The 21934-nt window shown below is 36.3% G+C and overlaps 1 protein-coding gene across 1 annotated transcript in view; it reads left to right on the top strand.

Moving 5' to 3' along the window:
• The window catches only part of LOC144972996 (uncharacterized), a 115566-nt gene that overhangs the window by 65163 nt on the left and 28469 nt on the right, over positions 1 to 21934 (top strand). Inside the window, exons 7-17 of the mRNA XM_078914900.1 lie at positions 2280 to 2297; positions 5872 to 5964; positions 6476 to 6539; positions 7535 to 7633; positions 8383 to 8526; positions 13125 to 13220; positions 13905 to 14023; positions 14333 to 14485; positions 18489 to 18659; positions 19523 to 19687; positions 21623 to 21737. Coding sequence (XP_078771026.1) covers positions 2280 to 2297; positions 5872 to 5964; positions 6476 to 6539; positions 7535 to 7633; positions 8383 to 8526; positions 13125 to 13220; positions 13905 to 14023; positions 14333 to 14485; positions 18489 to 18659; positions 19523 to 19687; positions 21623 to 21737 — 1237 coding nt within the window. The remainder of the gene's footprint in view (positions 1 to 2279; positions 2298 to 5871; positions 5965 to 6475; positions 6540 to 7534; positions 7634 to 8382; positions 8527 to 13124; positions 13221 to 13904; positions 14024 to 14332; positions 14486 to 18488; positions 18660 to 19522; positions 19688 to 21622; positions 21738 to 21934) is intronic.

Consider the following 21934-nt stretch of genomic DNA (forward strand, 5'->3'; position numbering starts at 1 on the left):
AGCAGTAAAGTTAGGTGCCCCAAACGTAAACAAAGGTCGAGAAGCACGTGGCAAACCACATGTTCCTGTCTTGACAGCTCACGTTCCAATGTAAATAATAGAAAAAAATAACCTTTAAAATTTGGCTGTTAGGTGGCAAAAGAAACACATATTCATAAATACTCGATCATGCATCAAATAATGTCTAGATATGGATATTTTATGGAACAAAAGGTAAAATTTTCTAAAATTTATCAAAAGTTACAGTCTATCTATTTTTAGACCAGAGCAAATTATTGCGCGGTGTGAACAAAACGAGAATTATTCGGAGCCTGATTTTCATAATAATTTAGCCTTATATTATTATTTCTGCAACTGTTAAATTTTATGTAAACATATTTTCAATACTGAAAGTGTATTGCCTACAACTCAAACTACAAAATTGGGAGACCTATATTGTGCGTAAATTATTCCGGTCCCTAACGGAAATCACTAGCAACTTGTTATTGTTTACGTTTGGGGCACCTAACTTTACTGCTCTATTGCCTCTTTTCAAGCTTAGCTTTCACGTCACTCTCGATCTCAAATATTGACTGACAATCCATTGTATTAGTAGCATTTACATATACTTGTATCTTTGTTATATCGCACACAATCATAATGATGATGTTTCAATGTTGAAAACTGAAATAATGAAATAATGATAATTATAAATACAAAATTGAAAGCAGAATGAATAATAAATGTTGTTCTTAAAACACTTGCTAAATAAAATTACATAGAATAAAATGTAGCCAAACACGGTCGTTAAACGTACGGCCTGTGTTGTACAGATTTAATGTTACAAAATTAAATGACACTGTGTAATCATTTCAATCTTAAACCACATTGCCATGTTTTTTTCTCTTTATTTTGTTTTATCGTGTGTTTGATAGAGACAAAGCGTTGCAGTAGCGTAACATTCCAGCACCCCAACTGACTTCTCTAATGGTTTTATCTAATGGCTAAGATTATACTCATGTAGTTGTCATTTACATCTCTCTCTCTCTCTCTCTCTCTCTCTCTCTCTCTCTCTCTCTCTCTCTCTCTCTCTCTCTCTCTCTCCCTCCCTCCCCACCCCCTCCCCAATGTATTTGTATATTTTATATACAAATCAAACAAAAGTGTAGACAACACATAATCACCATCTTACATTTTTAAGTTAACATTCATTTGAAGAATGATTCATTCAACATATAACTTAACAATCCAGCTGAAATCTACCCATTCCATATTAAGTTTTCAATTTCAAAGACACACAAACGTTTTGTACTTGTCATTTTATTGCATATTCACCTTTGCTTAAACTATCTTTCACTCACACTGGTACACAACTCCCATACCCCAACCCGCCCCCCCCCCCGCCCCCCTCTCCCAAATCACTCAGGGTATTTTACTTCAGAACAAAACATGTTAATGTATTTAAAATGGATATCGTTGCTTGCTTGTCTTCAGCTTATTTTATTTGTTTATGAGGCATGTATTGATCACTTCTTTCCTTATTTACAAACCCCAATTTCGGTCTCCCACCCCTTCAATGTCCCCCTTCCCTCCCATTCACCCTATATATTTTTGGTTTTGCAAAACAAATCCTGCTTGCCTTGCATTTTGATCAAAATTTATTCAAGTGACAGTTTTGGCTTGTTTTTTGTTTTTTGAATTAAGATTTTTTTTTAACCATTTGAATGAGTAGCATGATTAAAGAGAGCATGGTGTCTCCCTTGTCTTGAGTGATGAGAATGCGGTGCTGGTGTCATTGGTGGTCTCTTACAACATAGTCATAGATTGTTTGAATTTGCTTTTTTGAAAGAAAAAAGTTTTATATTCTAATCAAAAGCTTGACTTTTTTTTTTTGCCTCTAATATAAAGCCATATTGAAGGATGAAATCGTTTGTGAGTTTTATAACGATGTATGTTATAATCTAGATTATTTGAATATATAACAAGCATGGTAAAGAGTTTTATTAGTGTGACCAGCTTAAGTTTCGTTAAGACGGAAATTTGAAAGAGCATTGGTATCGATCCGAAAGGTTTAAGGCTAATTGTAAACTAAATAGATAATGATCTTTGAACTTTGACATGACGTTATTTTCTCCATTCTCCACCATCCCGTCCCATCTCCATTATATATCACGCCCCCACCACCTACATACAACACACAACAATTGTGTTGTTCGGATCCTGACTACACACCACTGCCCTCCAACAACAACACACCAACCACCCTCTTGTCGTTCACATCTTAACGTGTGTGTATGTAGAACAAGGATTTTAATCTAGTAAGTATTGGTTGATTTCCACAGACCCCACAAGCAGGACTCTTTTTTAACATTTCGTGATGATAACGGTGATGCTGATGACGATGTTTACAACGCCATCATACATCATCGCCTTCACCACCATCACCACCACCACCACCTCCATTTTGTGTGATCCATTGACTTTTATTGTTATTGTTAAACTCACCAGTTGACCCTCACCTTGGGGCCAAACTTACGGCCCATTGTTTGTGTTCTTTTTGTTAAATATTTAAACAAACATCATCATCTTTTTAAATGTCTATCCTCCCCGCCCTCCAAACCCCGGGATTGGACTGTTATATTTTATCAATCGTCCTATTTCCTTTTAACACCCACTCCCCCCCCCCTCTCTCTCTCTCTCTCTCTCTCTCTCTCTCTCTCCCCCCCTCTCTCTCTCCTTTCTCTTTCTCTCTCTATCTCCTTTCTCTTTCTCTCTCTCTTCTCTCTCTTTCTCTCTCTCTCTCTCTCTCTCTCTCTCTCTCTCTCTCTCTCTCTCTCTCTCTCTCTCTCTCTCTCTCCCTCCCTCTATCCCTCACCCTTTTGCCATTGTATTGGCTTTTCGTGTGTGCCTTTGAAGAATTTAATTTTTCACAATTGCAGCAATCATCGAGACGGCATAATATTCCTCCTTGTCTTGTGGTATGACACCCGCTTTCGGATCGGAAGATCCTGGGTTCGAGCCTCGATGGGTGCATAATTGAGTCCTTGGAAAAGGCTCTTTACTCACATTCTCTTAACATACTCAGGTGTAAAATGAGTACCTGGCCGTTAACAGCGTTATCTCTGTCCGAAGAAATTGTGTAATGTCGTCTAAAAGCCGTCATGTCCCGTCCTACATGTTAAGTGCTGCTATTGGCCAGGGAGCCCTTGTACACGTTTAGTGGATATTGCCCCATATGAAAGCTCAATTAAAAAAAAAATTAAAAATTAATTACTAAAACAAGCACAAAGAAGAAGGAAAGAAAGAAATTGGATTTGCCAAAAAACACCCAACAAATAAGGACAGGAATAATTCCACCTACTGCTATATGGCATATTTTGACCATACATTGGATTGAAAAGAGCACTGGGGTTCGCATCTGGATATGCTCAAGCCAACAACAACAACAACAACAACAACAACAACAACAACCAACAACAACAACAACCAACAACAGCAACAACAACAACAACAGAGGCATATATAAAAAGGATGCTGTGATCAAGATACTAATATTCTGGATGCTTGTGCCTGCTTTGCAAACAAGGCAACAACAAAGAATTCTGTATTCAAATGAATATTTGTCATGCGAAACACCTTAAACTTTTCCTGTTTTCTCCATTTCTTAACACTGTTTAAAAAAAAACAAAAAACGATCTCTTGTACTTTTTAAGGGTGCTATGATCTAGGAGAATCTCATGTATAATTCACGATTTGTTTTTATTGTCCTCGTGGTCCATTTGATGGGGTTTGTTCTCCACCCCTGTGGTCGTAAATCAGAGTTACAGCGGTAGTGGATACCAGTCACAGAGATTGCTTGGAACCAAAAATTACAGAGCTCACGTAGGGAATTACCTTGTTATGTTCAGTTTCGTTGTCATTTTGACTTTTTAAAGAAAAAAAAATATGCTGGCCTTATTTTAAATCTTTCTGTTCGAAACTCAATCGATTAAAAAAAAATAAAAAATTGGTAAATAGAAAAAGAAATACAAAAGTAGTTCAAATGATAGGAACAAGAGATGAAGTGAGTAGGAAAGTGCCAGAAGACATTAGAGAATAAAAATTTCGTGGCGGCGATGGGGGTTCGAACTCGTGACCTTACTGGTACGACAACTCCGCGATGGTGGATCGCTCATACGGTAGAGTCACGCTCTCCCCGGCCAGGCGGAGTTGTCGTACCAGTAAGGTCGCCGATTCGAACCCCGAAATGCTTATTCTCTATTGTCTTCTGGCACTTTCCTACTCACTTCATCTCTTGTTGTTATCAACATAAGTGCCTGCTCCACTCACTTTTCTGAATTCAAATGATAGGTAGACTTACCACTGGACAGACAGATGGCAAACCTAACTAATATGCTTCTTTAAAAATCAATCCATGAATTAACAAGGAAACGAACAATTAGGAAAACAATGTAGATTCAAAAAGTAAAATTACACAACAGATACTTGTTTGTTGGAATCATAGTCTATATCAGGAAGGAGCTTTAAAGGCAGCACAGGCGGGCATTGGGATTTTAAAAAAAACAACAAACACCCCCCCCCCCCCCCCCCCCCCCCCCCCCCCAGAAAAAAAAGAAAAAGAAAAAAGATATTCTATTGTGAATAAGTTAGTAAAATTGTCAAGCTTTAAGCTAAAGTAAATTAGAAAAGTGAATAGGGATGAATCAACGCCTTGACATTAAATTTGATTTATTTCAACAGTTTAAAAAAAACATGCTTTAGGGTCAATATTATAACCCGTCATCGTCGGAATCCTATTTTAAACACACGCACACTATGGATCCACACAGTCGGTCTGGTTGATTTTTAGTCATGTCAGTCTCAACCACATTTCCTCATTTGTTTGAATCCCCTCTTTATTATTTCTCAAGATTTTCACAAGTCAAATGTTTACCTAACTCTTTCAGTTTCAAAACATATTTGTCCTGTTTGTTTGCTTTCCTTCATGTTGTTGTGTCACTTCCTATCCGTTTCTCACCCCATGTTGTCATTGACACATTCATTGTTGTTGCCATACCCATTTCATTTTGCATTGAATTTTTTTTATTGTTTTATGTATCCAATTATTTATTTGTTTTGTGTTTTTTGTTTTAACATTTTGTTTCATGTTTCGAATATCACATGAATTTTGTTGTTTTTTTTTTTTAATGGATGATTTGATGTTTTATTTTATGTTGTTTTTGGTCGCTTTTGATTTTGTAAAATGATTATTAATGATTATGCCTATGGGCCTTATTTCTTATTTTTATTGTGAAAATCTTATCATGATTGGTATGTATGTATAGTTTAAATGATATTAAAGAATGATGGCTGTCTTCTAACCGGGGTGCATTCACAGAGCATTCTATGCCTTTGATATGTTGACCATGTTTTTGATAGAAGCAATTTATGCAATAACAATAATAATGAGGATGTCAATGATGATGGCGTTGATGTTGATGACGATGTTAGCCTAGTCAATTGTTAAAAAGACAAAACTAACATGTCAGGGACAATGAGTTAGTAATTAGTGATAATGTTAACAATGATGATAACAAGCATGGTGAATGGAGACTATGATGATAACATCCATGTCGCACATTAGTAAATAGTCTGTTGTGTGAGTCATTAATTAATTAATTAAATTTAATTACTATTATACATGTCTTCACACTAAAGGAATGGTTTTGTTTCTGCACACGTCTCTAACATTTGAGGAGCATATCTATATCTTTTTCTTTTTTTTTAAAAATTTCCTTTATTGATAATTCATTTGTGATGAACCTTACTACACAGGTTCAATACTTTGTAGTCGCATTGGCATGAACATCTTTCTATGAAACATTAGTTGACATCTCTCAAACATTCTTTCAGGGAGAATTGGAGAACCAACTTCTGCAGGCCAACCCCATCCTTGAAGCTTTCGGTAACGCTAAAACTATCAAGAACGACAACTCTTCCAGATTTGTAAGTGAAAGTGGATTTTATAATTATTGTATATACCATGCAAATGTTGCAGTAAGAAATCAAAAAGAATTATTAAATGGCAGAAATACACAAAATCAGAAATGAGCCAGGAAGCAAAACATTTAACTTTTCCAGAACGGAGCTTTGTTGAGCAATAACAGCATGAAAACATGAGAACTGCAGAACTTTCATGGATTGTCTCTGAGCATGATTACGACCATTCTGTACTCCGAACCCCCCTTGGGTAAATCCACACATTACCCCACTCAACTCAGATGTGAATGAATACCTGTCTAAAGTAAAGGCAGTGAATTATGTTGTAAGAGTGCCAGTACAGCTGACCTCTATTGTATGAAACATGAAATTTGATTCTATGTGGTACTCTTTGGAGAATCAAAAAATCACTGTGAAGTACATTAAGCATTGTGAATGTGTTTACATGTAATGCACAAATGTTCATATTTAAATATTATTTCATTTTGTCTTTCACTTTCACTCTCTTCCATTCCAGGGTAAATTCATCCGTATCAACTTTGACTCCTCCGGCTACATCTCTGGAGCTAACATTGAAACTTGTATCCTTCCAAACTATCACATTTGTTTTCTTCTGAACTTGGATGTGTTTTAAAAAATAAAATGATAAAAAAATTATAATTAGAAAAATAAATTGATTAAATATAAAATATTGGCTTTCTGCAATTTAATACACGTTTCAAGTGAAATCGTAAGAATCTGGTTTCCTGAGAATAAATAATTCTGAGTCAACCAATTGAAATAGGCAATTTTTCAAATTGAAGAAAGGAAATGCCAATAAGAATCTGTTTTCAGTATACATTTTAACACTCATCTTACAACTATGCAGAATGTTCTAGGTCATGTGGTGGGATATTATTCAACATTGATTCTTGAAACACATCCACATGTTTAACTTTGTTTGAATTATTATTCCACTTTTCAAACCACACATGGTCACTGTGGGTCACTTTGACAAGCGGTAAAACATTATTTTAAAAGACAATTTTGTGGTGCGCCATGCAAATTCAGACTAATTTGACCCCTGTTTTGACTTGACACTGTATCATCATGATAATGATAGCATTGTCCTGTTCCATCAAAATATTGAGATGTGGATTCGAATCCAGTCTGACCATTTGTTCTCTGTACGTCCCTAAAGATTTTGTAAAGTCCTGTGATCATTTCATCATGCAGACTCAATTGCCTGCAATATTTAGATGGGTATATCTTGTATGCTCTTTCTTATCTGCCAGATATAATTATGTCTTTTAAAAGAACTACATCCATTGTCCTCCATAAAAATACATAAACTAAAGCCAAGTTTCATATTTTTGATCACGATTGATTTTTTAAAGCATCTAAACTGCCTCGACTTTGAGCCAATGACCGAAAACCTTGAAGGCAAGCGTCCTTAAACTTCTGATATATTAGATTTTGGTTTCACCAATTATTATTCTAAATGTAGGGAGTCAACAAGTTTTTAAAAAAGAAGAAAAAAAAAAAAAGAGAGAGAGAGAGAGAGAAATGGAACATTTTCTTTAACCACTCTTCCAAGATCTTCTGGAGAAATCCAGAGCTGTCCGCCAAGCTGACCAAGAGAGAGCCTTCCACATTTTCTACCAATTCCTGATTGGAGCCACCGATGAGCAGAGAAGTAAGGCATCAAATTGGATGTAAAACCAGACTTGAATTTTTTTCATAATTTCTTCTATTATATCTTTGGTAGATGTGGCAGACCTACCACTTGTGCAGATTTTGTTGCTGTTTACAGATTCTTTTTGAAGCCAAAATTGGCCATATTCAGATTTTATCCACCAGATTCAGATTTATTTTCACAAATTTAGTTTATTAGTATTTTGGTAGGAAATTGATTGAAAACGTTATTTCTCCGTAAAATAAGATTTATGGCCAAAATGATTGACATCTCATATGCTAAGTTGTGTTAAAGTGAAATAAGGATGGAAATGATATTTTGTTAGTCCATTGGATAAATGCCATTTTACAGGAGAGCCAAAATAATTATTTTTCATCACAAAACTTAAATAGACAAATACTCTTAGCATTTTCTTTTTTCAAATTTCAATTATTAAAAAAAAAAAATTAGGTAAAGACCTCAATGTTGAAAATTCTAAATTATAGTGGCAAGAATTCCTACATATTTATCGTCATATAATTTCAAATTTATTCTTTCTGATAAAAGGAAGTTTCCTTTTAAAATTGTTGTCTATCCCTCCTACCATCGTATCGTGATACGATTATGGGATCTGTTAGATCTGGTGGAAAGCTGGTGTCCTGTCAAAAGAGTAGCAAGCAGTTGTTACTGTACCATCTAATCATGGCTCATATTGTAATTTATATGAGAAAATAGATAATAATTCAGTGTTCTTTTTAATCACTTCACAGAGGAATTCTTGTTGGAGGATGTCAGCAAGTACGTCTACCTGTCCAGTGGAAAGGTTCTGGTGCCAGGAGTTGACGATGCAGCAGAATACAAGAACTTACTGGAGTCCATGACTATTATGGGCATCTCTATGGATGATGCTTATGGTAGGGTCTCATAGTTATACTCTTAACATTTTTTATTTAAAAGAAAAAAATTTTAATTTTTATTTTTTTATTTTTTTAAAAAGAATTCTTTTTATGTTAATTTCTTTTTGTCCAGAACAAAATAATAAAAAGAAAAAATGCAAAAAACAAACAAACAAAAAACAAAAAACAACCTCACTCAGCTGATCTTACTGATAAGTTTTATATGTGGTGATGTTGGGAAATTTACTCCAGCCCTCCTTCCCAATTGAAGGGTGGGATTGTCATGATATTGTTTACTGTTTAGAGATAGTTCTATTTGTCACTTAATGTTTGTAATTGACCTGTGTCTGTACTGTATTGTCTAACTCTTTGTGTTTTAATTTCTTTCCAGATCATGTCGATTTAAATGTTGAATAAAGCCTATATTTTGCATGGCAATCATTCGAATTACTTTCTAGCTTCACAACAATTTATTCAACATTTAACATGGAACGATTCCTTCGACCTGAGTGGTTCAGCGCTGAACCCAATACGCCTGATGCATCAAAGCAATGGAATCACTGGCTCTGTACATTTAACAACTTTCTCTCTTCGTTACCCGAACAGGCGACTGACAACAAACTCAATCTGCTCGTCAATTTCGTCGATCCTGTCGTCTACGAACATATTGCTGATTGTACTACATTCGATTCAGCTGTTGACGTTCTGAAGAACATATACGTGAAACCAAAAAACGAAATATTCGCGAGACACGTCTTGGCTACTACAAAGCAAGAACCAGATCAATCCCTCGATCAGTTCCTTCAAAAGTTGAAGAGACTTGCCAAAGAATGTGATTTTAAAGCTGTTACTGCTGATAAGAACAGGGATGACTTTATCCGAGATGCTTTCATCTGTGGTCTCTCTTCTAATCAGATCAGGCAGCGACTCCTCGAGAATAAGACAATCGAACTTATGGCCGCTTATGAACAGGCTCGATCCTTGGAGATGGCTGAAAAACACTCTCAGAACTACAGCACACCAACTACTGTGCCATGTGGCAGCACTGCTCCTCCGCCCTCTGAAAAGGAACTTGACTCATTCAATGCTTCAGTCACGAACTCTAAATGCTTTTTCTGCGGATACCAACGACATCCTCGATCAAAATGCCCTGCTAGAGAGGCGCTGTGTAAAAGTTGTGGAAAAAAAGGGCATTTTCAAAAGGTATGCCAGTCAAAAAGTAAAAACGAATATGCATCTGCGGCAGACCCGAATACACTCAGTTCAGCCTTTTCAGCCGCGGCTCCTGCTAGTCTCTACAGAGCTGTTATTGACGTGAAATTGTTTAACAAGCCCGTTAAAGCGTTGATAGACACCGGAAGCTCAGAGAGTTTCATTTCAACAGAGATCGCACAAAGTCTCCAATTGAAGATTTTCAAATCAAAGAAAGAAATCTCCATGGCGTCTACTAATCTTTCCAGTACAACCAAGGGTCATTGTTTTGTCTCTTTGGAATACCAGGGACGTTTCTATGAGATTGTGAAATTTTCCATCCTGTCAGGGTTGTGTTCGGACTTGATTTTAGGCCATGACTTTCTTGAACAGCATGATGGAGTTCAAATATCCTTCAAAGGATCAAAGCCTACTTTCTCCGTTTGTAGTCTCACTGCTGCAAAAATCGAACCTGTTTCTCTTTTCAAGAATCTCCTTCCAGAAGTCAGACATATTGCAACAAAATCAAGACGATTTTCATTACCAGACAAGCAATTCATTGACTCTGAGGTTAAGAAACTTCTTGACGAGGATGTGATCGAACCATCTGATTCTCCATGGCGAGCGCAGGTATTGGTGACAACTAACGAACGACACAAGAAACGCATGGTTGTGGACTATAGTCAGACCATCAATCGCTTCACTCTACTCGATGCATATCCACTTCCAAACATTAATGAAATGATTGAAACAATTTCAAACTACAGTGTCTATAGCACCCTCGATTTGCAAAGTGCTTACCACCAGATCCCAATAAAAGACGAGGAGAAACTGTATACGGCTTTTGAGGCCAGTGGAAATCTCTACCAATTCAAGCGAATTCCCTTTGGAGTCACTAACGGAGTGGCTTGCTTTCAGCGCATCATTGATTCCATTATTCGAGATGAGAAACTGAGTGACACATTTGCTTACTTAGACAATGTGACAATCTGTGGCAGAAATCAGCAAGAGCATGATGAAAACCTTGTGAAATTTCTCAGGTGTGCCAAAGAATATAATATAACATTCAATGAAAGTAAGACTATCCAGTCTGTTAGACAAATCAAGTTACTTGGATTTCAGGTGTCCAAAGGTTGCATTCAGCCAGACCCTGACCGATTACGGCCACTGAGAGAACTTTCAGATCCTCACAATATCAAATCTCAACAGAGAGTGATTGGAATGTTTGCATACTACTCATCCTGGATACCTCATTTCTCGGATAAAATACACCCACTGGTCCAAAATACCACCTTTCCATTGTCAGGAAAAGCCAAGGACTCGTTTGATCTTTTGAAAAAGGAGATTGAAAACGCTGCTGTTGTGACAATTGACCACAACGCTCCTCTAGTTGTAGAAACCGACGCTTCTGAAATTGCAATCGCAGCAACACTAAATCAAGGTGGACGTCCTGTGGCTTTCTTTTCAAGAACTCTGAACCACAGTGAAAAGAAGCATTCTTCTGTTGAAAAAGAGGCTTACGCTATTGTGGAAGCCCTTCGAAAGTGGAGGCACTATCTTTCTAGGAAAGCATTTCAAACTTGTGACAGATCAGAAAAGCGTTGCCTTTATGTACGGAAATTCTGCAAAAGGAAAAGTCAAAAATGATAAAATCCAAAGATGGAAGATTGAACTGTCAAGCTACAGTTATGACGTTGTGTATCGACCTGGAAAAGACAATGTAGCGGCTGACGCATTTTCAAGGGAGTTCTGCTCATCTACTGGTTCAGATTTAGAAACTTTAAAAAGCCTTCACGACTCACTCTGCCACCCTAGAATTGCAAGGATGAACCATTTTGTCAGGTCAAAGAATCTCCCATATTCCGTGGATGAAATACGAACAATCTGCAACAACTGTAGGGTTTGTCGTGAGCTAAAACCTTCATTCTACAAACCGCAGAACCTCAAAGTGGTCAAAGCAACTCAACCATTCGAGCGTTTGAGTGTTGATTTCAAGGGTCCCTTGCCGTCATCGTCCAAAAATCGGTATCTCCTAACAGTTATTGATGAATATTCTCGCTTCCCTTTTGCGTTCCCATGCTCTGATATGAGCTCATCAACTATCATCAAGTGCTTGTGTCAATTGTTCTCATTGTTTGGAATGCCTATTTCAATACATTCTGACAGAGGTGCTAACTTCATGTCAAGTGAGCTTCAAGATTTCTTGTGCAAAAAGGGTATCGCCTCAAGCCGAACGACCCCATACAATCCCCGGGGAAATGGACAAGTAGAACGTCTGAATGGAACCCTTTGGAAAACTATCACGTTAGCCCTGAAATCACGTGGTTTGAATGTTAGTCAATGGGAGTCAGTGCTTCTTGACTCTCTCCATTCAATAAGATCACTCTTATGCACTGCGACAAATGAGACTCCTCATGAACGAATCTTCCGCTACAATAGAAAGTCAAGCACTGGTACAACACTTCCTAGCTGGCTGACTACTCCAGGAACTGTTTTGATGAGGCGTCATGTAAGAGCCTCTAAATACGAACCATTGGTGGACGAAGTGGAACTGTTGGACGCTAATCCGCTCTATGCCTACGTCCGACTTCCTGATGGTAAAGAAACTACTGTGGCTTTGCGTCACTTAGCCCCTGCTGGTGAAATGACTACTGCCCAACCCTCCAATGAAGAATCAACCATGGCGTTTGACAACACGAGCGTAACTCCACCTTTTCAACCTGTTCAAAAGAATGTGGGAAACGATATTTTACCTGAAACTGTTCTAGAACAGCTTGATGTACAAACTGTGGAAGCGGGCGTAGTGCAAAAATCTGCCTTGGACGAACCATCAGTCTCTGATCCTAACAATCCTAATGAGCTTTCTACTCAAAACGAATCCCGTTCAAACTCCAGAACGAGTGGCTTCATTCGGACGAGACCATACAGTTTACGAAATAGAGAAGCATAATTTGAAATCTCTTGCCACATGCAAGGGGGGAAGAATGTCATGATATTGTTTACTGTTTAGAGATAGTTCTATTTGTCACTTAATGTTTGTAATTGACCTGTGTCTGTACTGTATTGTCTAACTCTTTGTGTTTTAATTTCTTTCCAGATCATGTCGATTTAAATGTTGAATAAAGCCTATATTTTGCATGGCAATCATTCGAATTACTTTCTAGCTTCACAACAGGGATTTTCAACCAGATGTCAACCCCCCTCCCCCCAAATAAAAAAAAAAAAGAAAAAGAGAGAGAGAGAGATCGTATACTGTGGAAAAATTAACATAAAGATGAATTTGATTAGAAATGATTAAATTTGAAAATAAGAAAGAAAAAGCTCCAGATAAATGAAATCCAAGAAGAGAATTGTGAATGCAAATCAGTTAATACTACCTCATTAAAATTTTAACAAATTTATTGTTTTATTTATTTATTCCTCAGCCATTCTCCGCACCGTTTCCTCTGTTCTCCTATTTGGCAACATGCAATTCAAACAGGAGCGTAACTCAGACCAAGCCACCCTGCCAGACAACACAGGTTTGTAGTGAGAGAGAGAGAGAGAGAGAGAGAGAGAGAGAGAGAGAGAGAGAGAGAGAGAGTACAACAAAATAAAATCTGTCTATAAGGGGTTACTGGAGAAAATAGCTACTTTAAGCACTCAAATATAAATTGTATACATAGGGGCCAAACGTCCTTATAATATCTGGATTGTCCAGATTTGTCAATATTAAGGAGAAAAAAAAAAAAAGAGTAAAGAATATTAAACAGTTAATATTATATTTATGAAAGTGACACACGTCCCAGGATTATGATTTGTTTGACCAGCAAATTAAAACAAGGAATGGGCAAATATAAGTATTGAAGGTAAGCTTTAATGTTTCGCAATCTCAATCAAGATTATATTTTTTTTATATTTGTCCAAACATACTGCCATTTCGGGTCATGAAGGTATGGTGCATAAGGGTATTCTGTTTTAGTTTTTTGAAAAGTTGGTCGCTATATCTATATATTTTAGAAGGTTTCTGATTCATCTAAACCAAAGAGAGCCAGAACTATTCAGGCATTAGGGATCAAACCCCAGTCTACCGCCGTTTTGTGTTAAGACTCTTGGCTTGATATTATTGTGGAAAGTTTGGTAAGAAGAAACAAAATAAAAACAAAATAAGTCTAGTCAAATTATGATGATATAACTCATGTCCATCCCTTTTATTCTTTACTCAGTGGCACAGAAAGCATGCCATCTGCTTGGAGTGCCTGTCACAGCTTTGACACAAGCCTTCCTTAAGCCCAAGATCAAAGTTGGCAGAGATTTCGTCACCAAAGCCCAGACCAAAGCCCAGGTCAGTATAAAATTCATTTGAAGAGGTTTGCTTACAAATGATGATGATGACGATGACAATCTGATCATCTCCATCATCATCATCATCATCATCATCATCATCATTATCATTATCATCATCATCATCATCATCACCATCATCATCATTTTGATTATAAACGACCATGAAATTAAAAAGATGCTAAGTATTATAAAATGTTATGACCTAAATGTCTATGTTATATTTGCAATAAAAATAAGAAAAACCATACAAATCTCCTGAAAACTATGAATTCCCTGCATAATTATACTTGGGACTATTCTTCTCCAGGTTGAGTTTGCTGTGGAGGCCATTTCCAAGGCCTTGTATGAGAGACTGTTCAAATGGGTGGTGATGAGAATCAACAAGTCTCTAGACCGTACAAAGAGACAAGGAGCCAGCTTTATTGGTATCCTGGATATTGCTGGTTTTGAAATCTTTAAGGTGAGGACAATCTGTCATGCAACCCTAGTTACGTCATAATATCTCACTGAGATTAGAATATATAATGATAGGATCAGATGTTTGTATAGTATTCGTTTATTGAGTGTTAGTTTGCTTGTTATTGTGTGTTTTAGGAAAATATATAATCATATATAAGACAGTTTGAGTTTCTGTCAAATTTCTCTTATGATTTATCAATTTTCTAGAGCAGTATCTGTGATGCCAATTGAATTGGATTATTATTTTTATGGCTGTAAGTTAGAAAAAGTGAGACCTGCCAGAAATCTCAGCATTCGCTTAACCTAGCTCATAAAGTAGAGCATCCAGATCTCACAAATCACATATGAGGCAAACAAAACAAATGTTTGAAATTTGAAATTTTGCCCTATGGCGACTCAACTAAAAAGCATACAAGTTCCCTCATTTCCTTCTGCCATATCGCTCTGGAACAAGCCCCTCCAAGATGATGTCAGCACGAATGCTCTAAACAATTCATCTAAATTATGGAAGGAAGCTTTGTGGTAACACTGACCTATCCCTGATCGATAATCTATCTGACCAAATATCATGTTTATATTTATGTCTTACTTCACATCAAAAGACACGCTTCAATAGGAAAGCTTTGCATTGAGAGTGCCTGCTAGGGCAAGCAGATCAGAGGGAGGCCAAGGAGATGGTGGTCTCAAGAACAACTACAGAGGCAGGACGCATGGCAAACTTTAAAACCAGAAAGGAAGCTGCATCCAACAAGGATCCACTTTGAAGAAGAAGAAGAGATAATTCTTTGCAACATCTAAATAGTCAATGTGGATAGTTGTATTGTCCTACCAAAACATGAAATCAAAATTTATCACCCAAGTCTCATCACAGTTATTGCTCTCTTAACGAAAACAGTAAGGTATGATGTCAGACTAGACTAAAAGTGTTAAGTGTGTTTGTCTTTCGTCTTTCATGCGAGGAAGTTGTATGTGATTGTTAATGATAGAAATCAGGATCATTGTCTGAAGTTTGGGATTTGTTCGCAAAGTGTCCAATAGATTATGTGCCCCATTCAGACAGCAGGCCTATATGGTAGTCTATTAATACACCAGTATGATTGTGTGGATGAATGCCGCATTTTTTTCCTCTTTTCCTTTCATGAAGGCATCCTGTCCGTTTTTGACAATGCACACGGTTTTAATCCACAAATCACAGTGCAATGGTCCTTTGTCTTGTTTGTGTCATTGTATTGAGTTTTCTAACAACACGCAAATGAGAGTATATTTCCAACTGGTGCATTCATTCCTCTTGCTGCACTGTAACTGATGTAATCTCATAGTGTCTTTGTGAGCAATGGATTGTTTTGTGTTTTCTTAAAGAATATGAGATTAAGAATTGCACTGTTGTCATTTGTCAATTTTCAATCAGAAAAGAAAAGATTAATTTATATTAAACTGAAAGACATAGTTTTTAAAAATTCATTCACCAAGCTTAGCGCATGATCTGATTTGGTGGGGTTCAAACAAGTAGGAGTGGGAGGGGAGGACATTTAACAGATACATGCAGTTTATCATTAAATTTCTGTTAACTTGCCTTTAAAAGCACGGGAGGGGGGCTACATTTCCTGATATGGTCCATAATTATTCACTTTTTGGGTTTTGACTTTCAAAGCTTGGCTTGTAAAGTGAACTTTACATGCCTGGTAGTTTCACTTTTTTAAGCAAAAGACACAACATTGCCCTTTCTTTATTTCATTTCTTTCTTTCTTTCTCTCAAATTTCTTCCATCCATTCTGACTAACTCCTGTTGGGTTTGTCAGACTAAAGACAAGGTAAAAACAAAATTACTTTTGTCATTGTCATTGTCTCTAACGATCAGTTCATGTATCAGCCTTTTTTTTGTGTGGCAAGATTTTAAAAAAATGTTTTTGGACGTCGTGTTTATAAATTAATTTGTTTGGAAGCCTGCCACAAATCCACATGTTAATGTTGTTTGTCGTTGTCATGTTTCCATAGCACTCTCAAGATTTCCCAGCATGCTCACAGAGTTAAATTTGTTTTTTAAAATTAAAAAATGTATCTGTTGACACACAAAGAGGTTGTTGTCTCAATCTGTTTTTGTTATATTTTGTTTTAAATGCATGTGTTCATTGATATGTTGTGGCAAAAGATGTTCATCTTGATGGCAGTGACAAGATTGAGTTGTATCTCCTTTGGCTTTGATATTTTTCCAGAAACAATGAAATGTAACAAATTGAGTTTTGTTTTTAAAAATTAGTATTCTAAATGTGCCATTTTAAAGCTTAGAACTCAAGCTCACTCATTTACTTAAAAACAAGTAACTAACTGACTGCATGTTGTAGCATTCCGTGTAGTTATAGATTTAAAAAATATGTAGATAAAGGCTAGTGAATGAGAATTGAGGTTAGAAATGAAGAATAAGAATAGCAAAGCAAGGTGTTTCGTAATATCAGGACAGTTATGATATAACTGAAATTTGAAATTCTAATTAGAAATATGGGTAGAGCAGTCATGCATTAAGGTTTTGCTGATTGGGAACTTATGGTTTACCTGATAGCCAATAATTCATCAAACTATCAAAATTATGATTTCATATTTTTTCTGGCATAAACTTTTTGATTTTACATCCAGAATAAAAGGTGTCATTTCCCTCCTTTTTTAGGTTTAATAAATGAATCAAGTATTCGAGAACAAAAAATTAAAAAAAAAAAAAAACATTATATTGGGTCATTTTTTAGAAGTGGTAGCTCTTAGTTACTTAGTACTAAAATCAAAATCGCAAACTAAAAGCAATGGCAGATGATACCAACATTTGTAAATTAAATAGCATTTATATAACATTTTTTTCTTTGAGATTCTCAATTCTTATGAAGAAGGTTGTGAAAGCAAAGTAATTGCCAAGTGTATTTCATATCATATTCCCTCCAGCCTAAGGGATGGACTAGAACTATTAGGACGGTGAGAGGGGACCAGGTGTCGAGGCATTTATTACACATTGTTTAATTTTCATTATTTTGGTCCATTTTTAAATCTCAATATTTTGTGTTACTTGTCTTTATTGTGTTCTTTATCATTCTTATATTATTATAATGATTCTCAATCATTCTATTATTATAATGATTCTCATTCTGATAATGAGGATAGGTTTTTGAAAATGAGAACGCTTTTGTTGTTAAATGAAATCATTCTTGGAACCTGGCAGTGTATACAGTTGAGTTTGGCTGTTCTTATTGAGTTTTGCTCATTTGTAGTTTTTCCTTTCATTTAAAATTTCTAACGAGAAGAAGAGAGAATTTGTTTTTCTTCTTCATATATCAATTATTCTTCTTCAACTGCATGTTATAAAAAATCAATTTTGTTTATCGTTGCTTTTTGTTTGTATGTTCATTGTAATATCAGACTAAAAAAAGCATTATTTATGAAGAAAAATAAAGGAGGAAAAAGTTATCTAATTATTTTCTTTACTTTCTCAGTTTTCAGATTTGTGTTTTTAAATTTGTCTATTTTCATTGGTTACAAATAAAACACTGAAGAGTTATATGATTTTATCGGAATGTCTGGTGTAAAAAATAATGGAGATGTAAGAAAATAGGGGGTAAAGTTTAAGGCAAATGATAAATGTACATTTTCTGATTGGAAATTTTAACCTTGGAATGAAAGCAGAGATGAATTGGGAAGCGAGCATTTAGTTGCTGTGATCATTAAATGTCAATCAGCTGTTGTTTTTTTAACACTTGTCAATTAAGCTTTTAAAAAGAACAATTTAAAAAAAACCCAACTAACCAAAACAATAAGAACGACAAATATCTATATCAAGACAATCGTTAGTATTTTAATAATAATTTTCTTCTAAAAGCACTCTTTTTTTTTATATTGGAGCTAAAGTGAAACTTTATTTCATTGAATCCCCCTCCTTATGGCTATCTGTTTGAAAATCTTTTATGGTCAGTAATGTTTTGAATAATGCATCATTTTTTCTCTCTCAACTTCTCTCATTCCTCTAGATGAACTCATTTGAGCAGCTGTGTATCAACTACACCAACGAGAAGCTGCAGCAGTTGTTTAACCACACCATGTTCATCCTTGAACAAGAGGAATATCAAAGAGAAGGAATTGAGTGGAAATTTATTGACTTTGGACTCGATCTCCAGCCCACCATTGACCTCTTGGAAAAGGTAGGTCTCCCCCAGCAGTTCCACGCGCATTGCCATGGGTCTTAACTCTTTCAGCGCTGAGGCTATATTCACATTTCCGTCACAAAATGGCTGACACCTAATTAAGGCAACATGAGAATGACAAGCTAAGACAAAGCGACATTCGAGTTTGGTGCAAAATCTCAATTATAATACCCCCCCCCCAGGGCCAATTGAATGTTCTGATGAAAGAATGATACCTTTGGTTCAATTTATAGTACTTTTGTAGAAAGTAGATTTGGAGTACATTATTATTTTTGCCTTTCAAGGCTGGCTGCACTTTGCGGCCATTGGCCAGTAGAACAGATTCTGCTCTGTGCAGCCAATGGCGCTGAAAGATTTAAATTTCCGATATTTCATGTCCTCCGTTATTTTCTTCTACTTGGGGCCAAGCCCTCGGCAGTATCTATACATCTTCAAAGATGATTGTTAACAAGTCTAGTTGCAAGAGACTTACCCGTGTTTATTAATTCTTTAATAATTTTTTCATTTTTATCGTATGATTTTTATGTAAATGATTCTATAATATTTTACCAGAAGAGAGAGAAGAAAAATAGAAAGGTGGGGGGAAAAAGGGGCACACTTCTGGATGGTATGCATTTAAGTAAATACTCACTAGTCTATTCCACAAGATCGATCTACCAATAATCATTACTAAGTGTATATTCTGATTGATAATATTTACTGAAAATTAATCACCCAATTTAGCAGTATAGTAAACAACAATGAGCAATGCGATGCCAACTTCATTCTATAGATATTATATTTTGGTATTTATTATTGCTTTAATACTTGGATGTAGAAGTGAGTGATGATGAACGATTTTGTCTTGTCTGTCCACACAGCCCATGGGTGTATTGGCCTTGCTGGATGAGGAGTGCTGGTTCCCCAAAGCCACAGACAAGACATTTGTGGACAAACTCCTGGGACAACACACCAGTCACCCCAAATTCAAGAAGCCCGACTTCAGGGCTGATGCTGACTTCAGCCTCATGCACTATGCTGGAACTGTAAGTGAAAACTAGTCAAAAATAATGTGTTACAAGATAGAATCAAAATTTTGTTATTTCTTCCCAGCTTAGAGAAAACAAAATCATGTTAATTATTTAGATTTTTTTTTTAAAAATTATTTTTGATTTTTTTTTTGTTAATTTTTTTGTTCAGTACATGCTTCTTCTTGTGGATTAAAAAAAAAAAGAGACTTTTTTGTGTCTTTGTCATCAATACAAGATTCAAGTTTATAGATGTGCCTCTATTTATGATGTCTGGCAGGACCAATTATGGTAAACTTTAACAATGAGACCTTTTGGGGATGAAAAAAGATAGGAAACTGTGATTTTGTTGTTGATGCAGATGTTATAGTTGTTGTTTTTGTTTGTTGTGATTATGGTGGTCATGGGATTGTTTTTTTTTGTAAAGTACCATGCCCAAAAGATTATTGCTGACATTATCAGAGGCCAATTGTGCAAGAATACCTTTCTCCTTATCCCACTTCTTTGGCTTCTCCCTCCTCCCACTCCCCCATGCACACACCAAGAAACGTGTTTTAATAGAGTACAGAAGTATAAATATCTAATTATGAATTTGACTCATGACACGACTTATGATGACCTCATTCAAAAGAGTTGTGCACTCAATAAATAATGACGTCATTTATGATGTCACACCAAAATACTCAATAAAGGAAGTGATAGGAAATAAAAACAACTTGATATGTAGGGTAGGGACTTAGGAAGTGTAGGATATCTAGTTTAAGTAACATCAGAAATAATTTAGTACAACAAAAACACAATGAATAAAACATGTAGTCTGTGCTCCAAATTCATTTGTTCTTTTATATTGGTGTAGAGTAAGATTTCAACACGTCTACGAGATGTAGGTTGTCAGTGTAATTGTGGGAGTGAAGTAGGATAAGACAGAGGCCAACTATGGCATCATGGACTCTGTGTCCCCACTTCAGTCATCGTCCATCTTTTGGTGGTGACTGTGGTGGCAGACGGCAACGCAGGCTAATGATCTCCCTTTCTGCTCTATGGCTGAGTGGCTTCCCTGTCCTGGTCTCTGGCGGGAGCACTGGTTGCTGGGATGACCTTGACCCTGGTGATAGTGTAGGTGGTGGGGCTGATGGGGAGTGTAGTGATGATGGTGGGGGTGGGGATAGATGTAGTCTGGGTTTTTGGGTGAGGTTTAATGACAACTATGGCCTGCCGCAAGTAAGTGGAATAATGATTAGTTTTTTTTGTTTTTATGATGTTAAATCTCTCTCTCTCTCTCTCTCTCTTCTGTCTCTTTCTCTCTGTCTGTCTGTCTGTCTGTCTGTCTCTCTCTCTCTCTCTCTCTCTCTCTCTCTCTCTCTCTCTCTCTCTCTCTCTCTCTCTCTCTCTCTCTCTCTCTCTCTCTCTCAGTCTGTGGTGTTGGATTGATCAGGTTAATTTATTTTTTTGTTGTTGTTCACTGTGTTATTTTTTATTTAAAAAGATTTTTTTATTCAGAAGTCTGGAGATGGTCATTATTTCTTCTTCTTCCATTAAGGCCAAAGTTTCAGGCTGAAGATTGTATAGCTGTCTTTTCAGTATCAGGGGTTTTAGTGGGAAGCAGGGAGTGATTTTTTGAAGTCATCAGTCGAAAGGACTCATTTACAAGTGATTGGTAGGGAGTTCCAAAGTCGGATTGTGGAGGGGAGGAAAGGATAATAAAGATGATTGTTTGTTCTCGAGTGGGGGATTTCAAAATTAAATGCTGAGTTTCTTGTTTTTGTTGTTGGTCCATTTCCAATGGCTAGTTGGAATTTCAAATTTTCCATTTTGTACTTTGTGGAATACAATGAGTTTGTGACTCACTTTGAATTTAACATGATTGTTTCAAAAAATTTAGCGGATGAAAATACTTCGATCCCACTCTTCCTCTAAACGCCATGTGTATTATATTATGTACTTCATCTCTAGGTGGACTACTCGGCCGAGAATTGGCTGTTGAAGAACATGGACCCACTGAACGAGAATGTTGTGTCCATCCTGGCTCAATCATCTGATCAGTTTGTCAGCAGCATGTGGAAAGATGGTGAGAAAAAGAGATATAGTTATGCAAAACAAATGCCAGATTTTCATGGTTTCTCTCTTCCCCCATCACTAAGCTACATAAGAGGTGTGAAATAGAACATCGAGATGTATTGGATTCAACATTTATTATGATTATTGTTGGTAATCTTGACTTTGAAAAGGAAAAGACATTTAATTTTACACCATTTTTGCTTTCAA

This window comes from Berghia stephanieae, chromosome 5, assembly GCF_034508935.2.
Source record: "Berghia stephanieae isolate SIO BIC M18660-M18661 chromosome 5, UCSD_Bste_1.3, whole genome shotgun sequence".
Taxonomy (NCBI): Eukaryota; Metazoa; Mollusca; class Gastropoda; order Nudibranchia; family Aeolidiidae; genus Berghia; species Berghia stephanieae.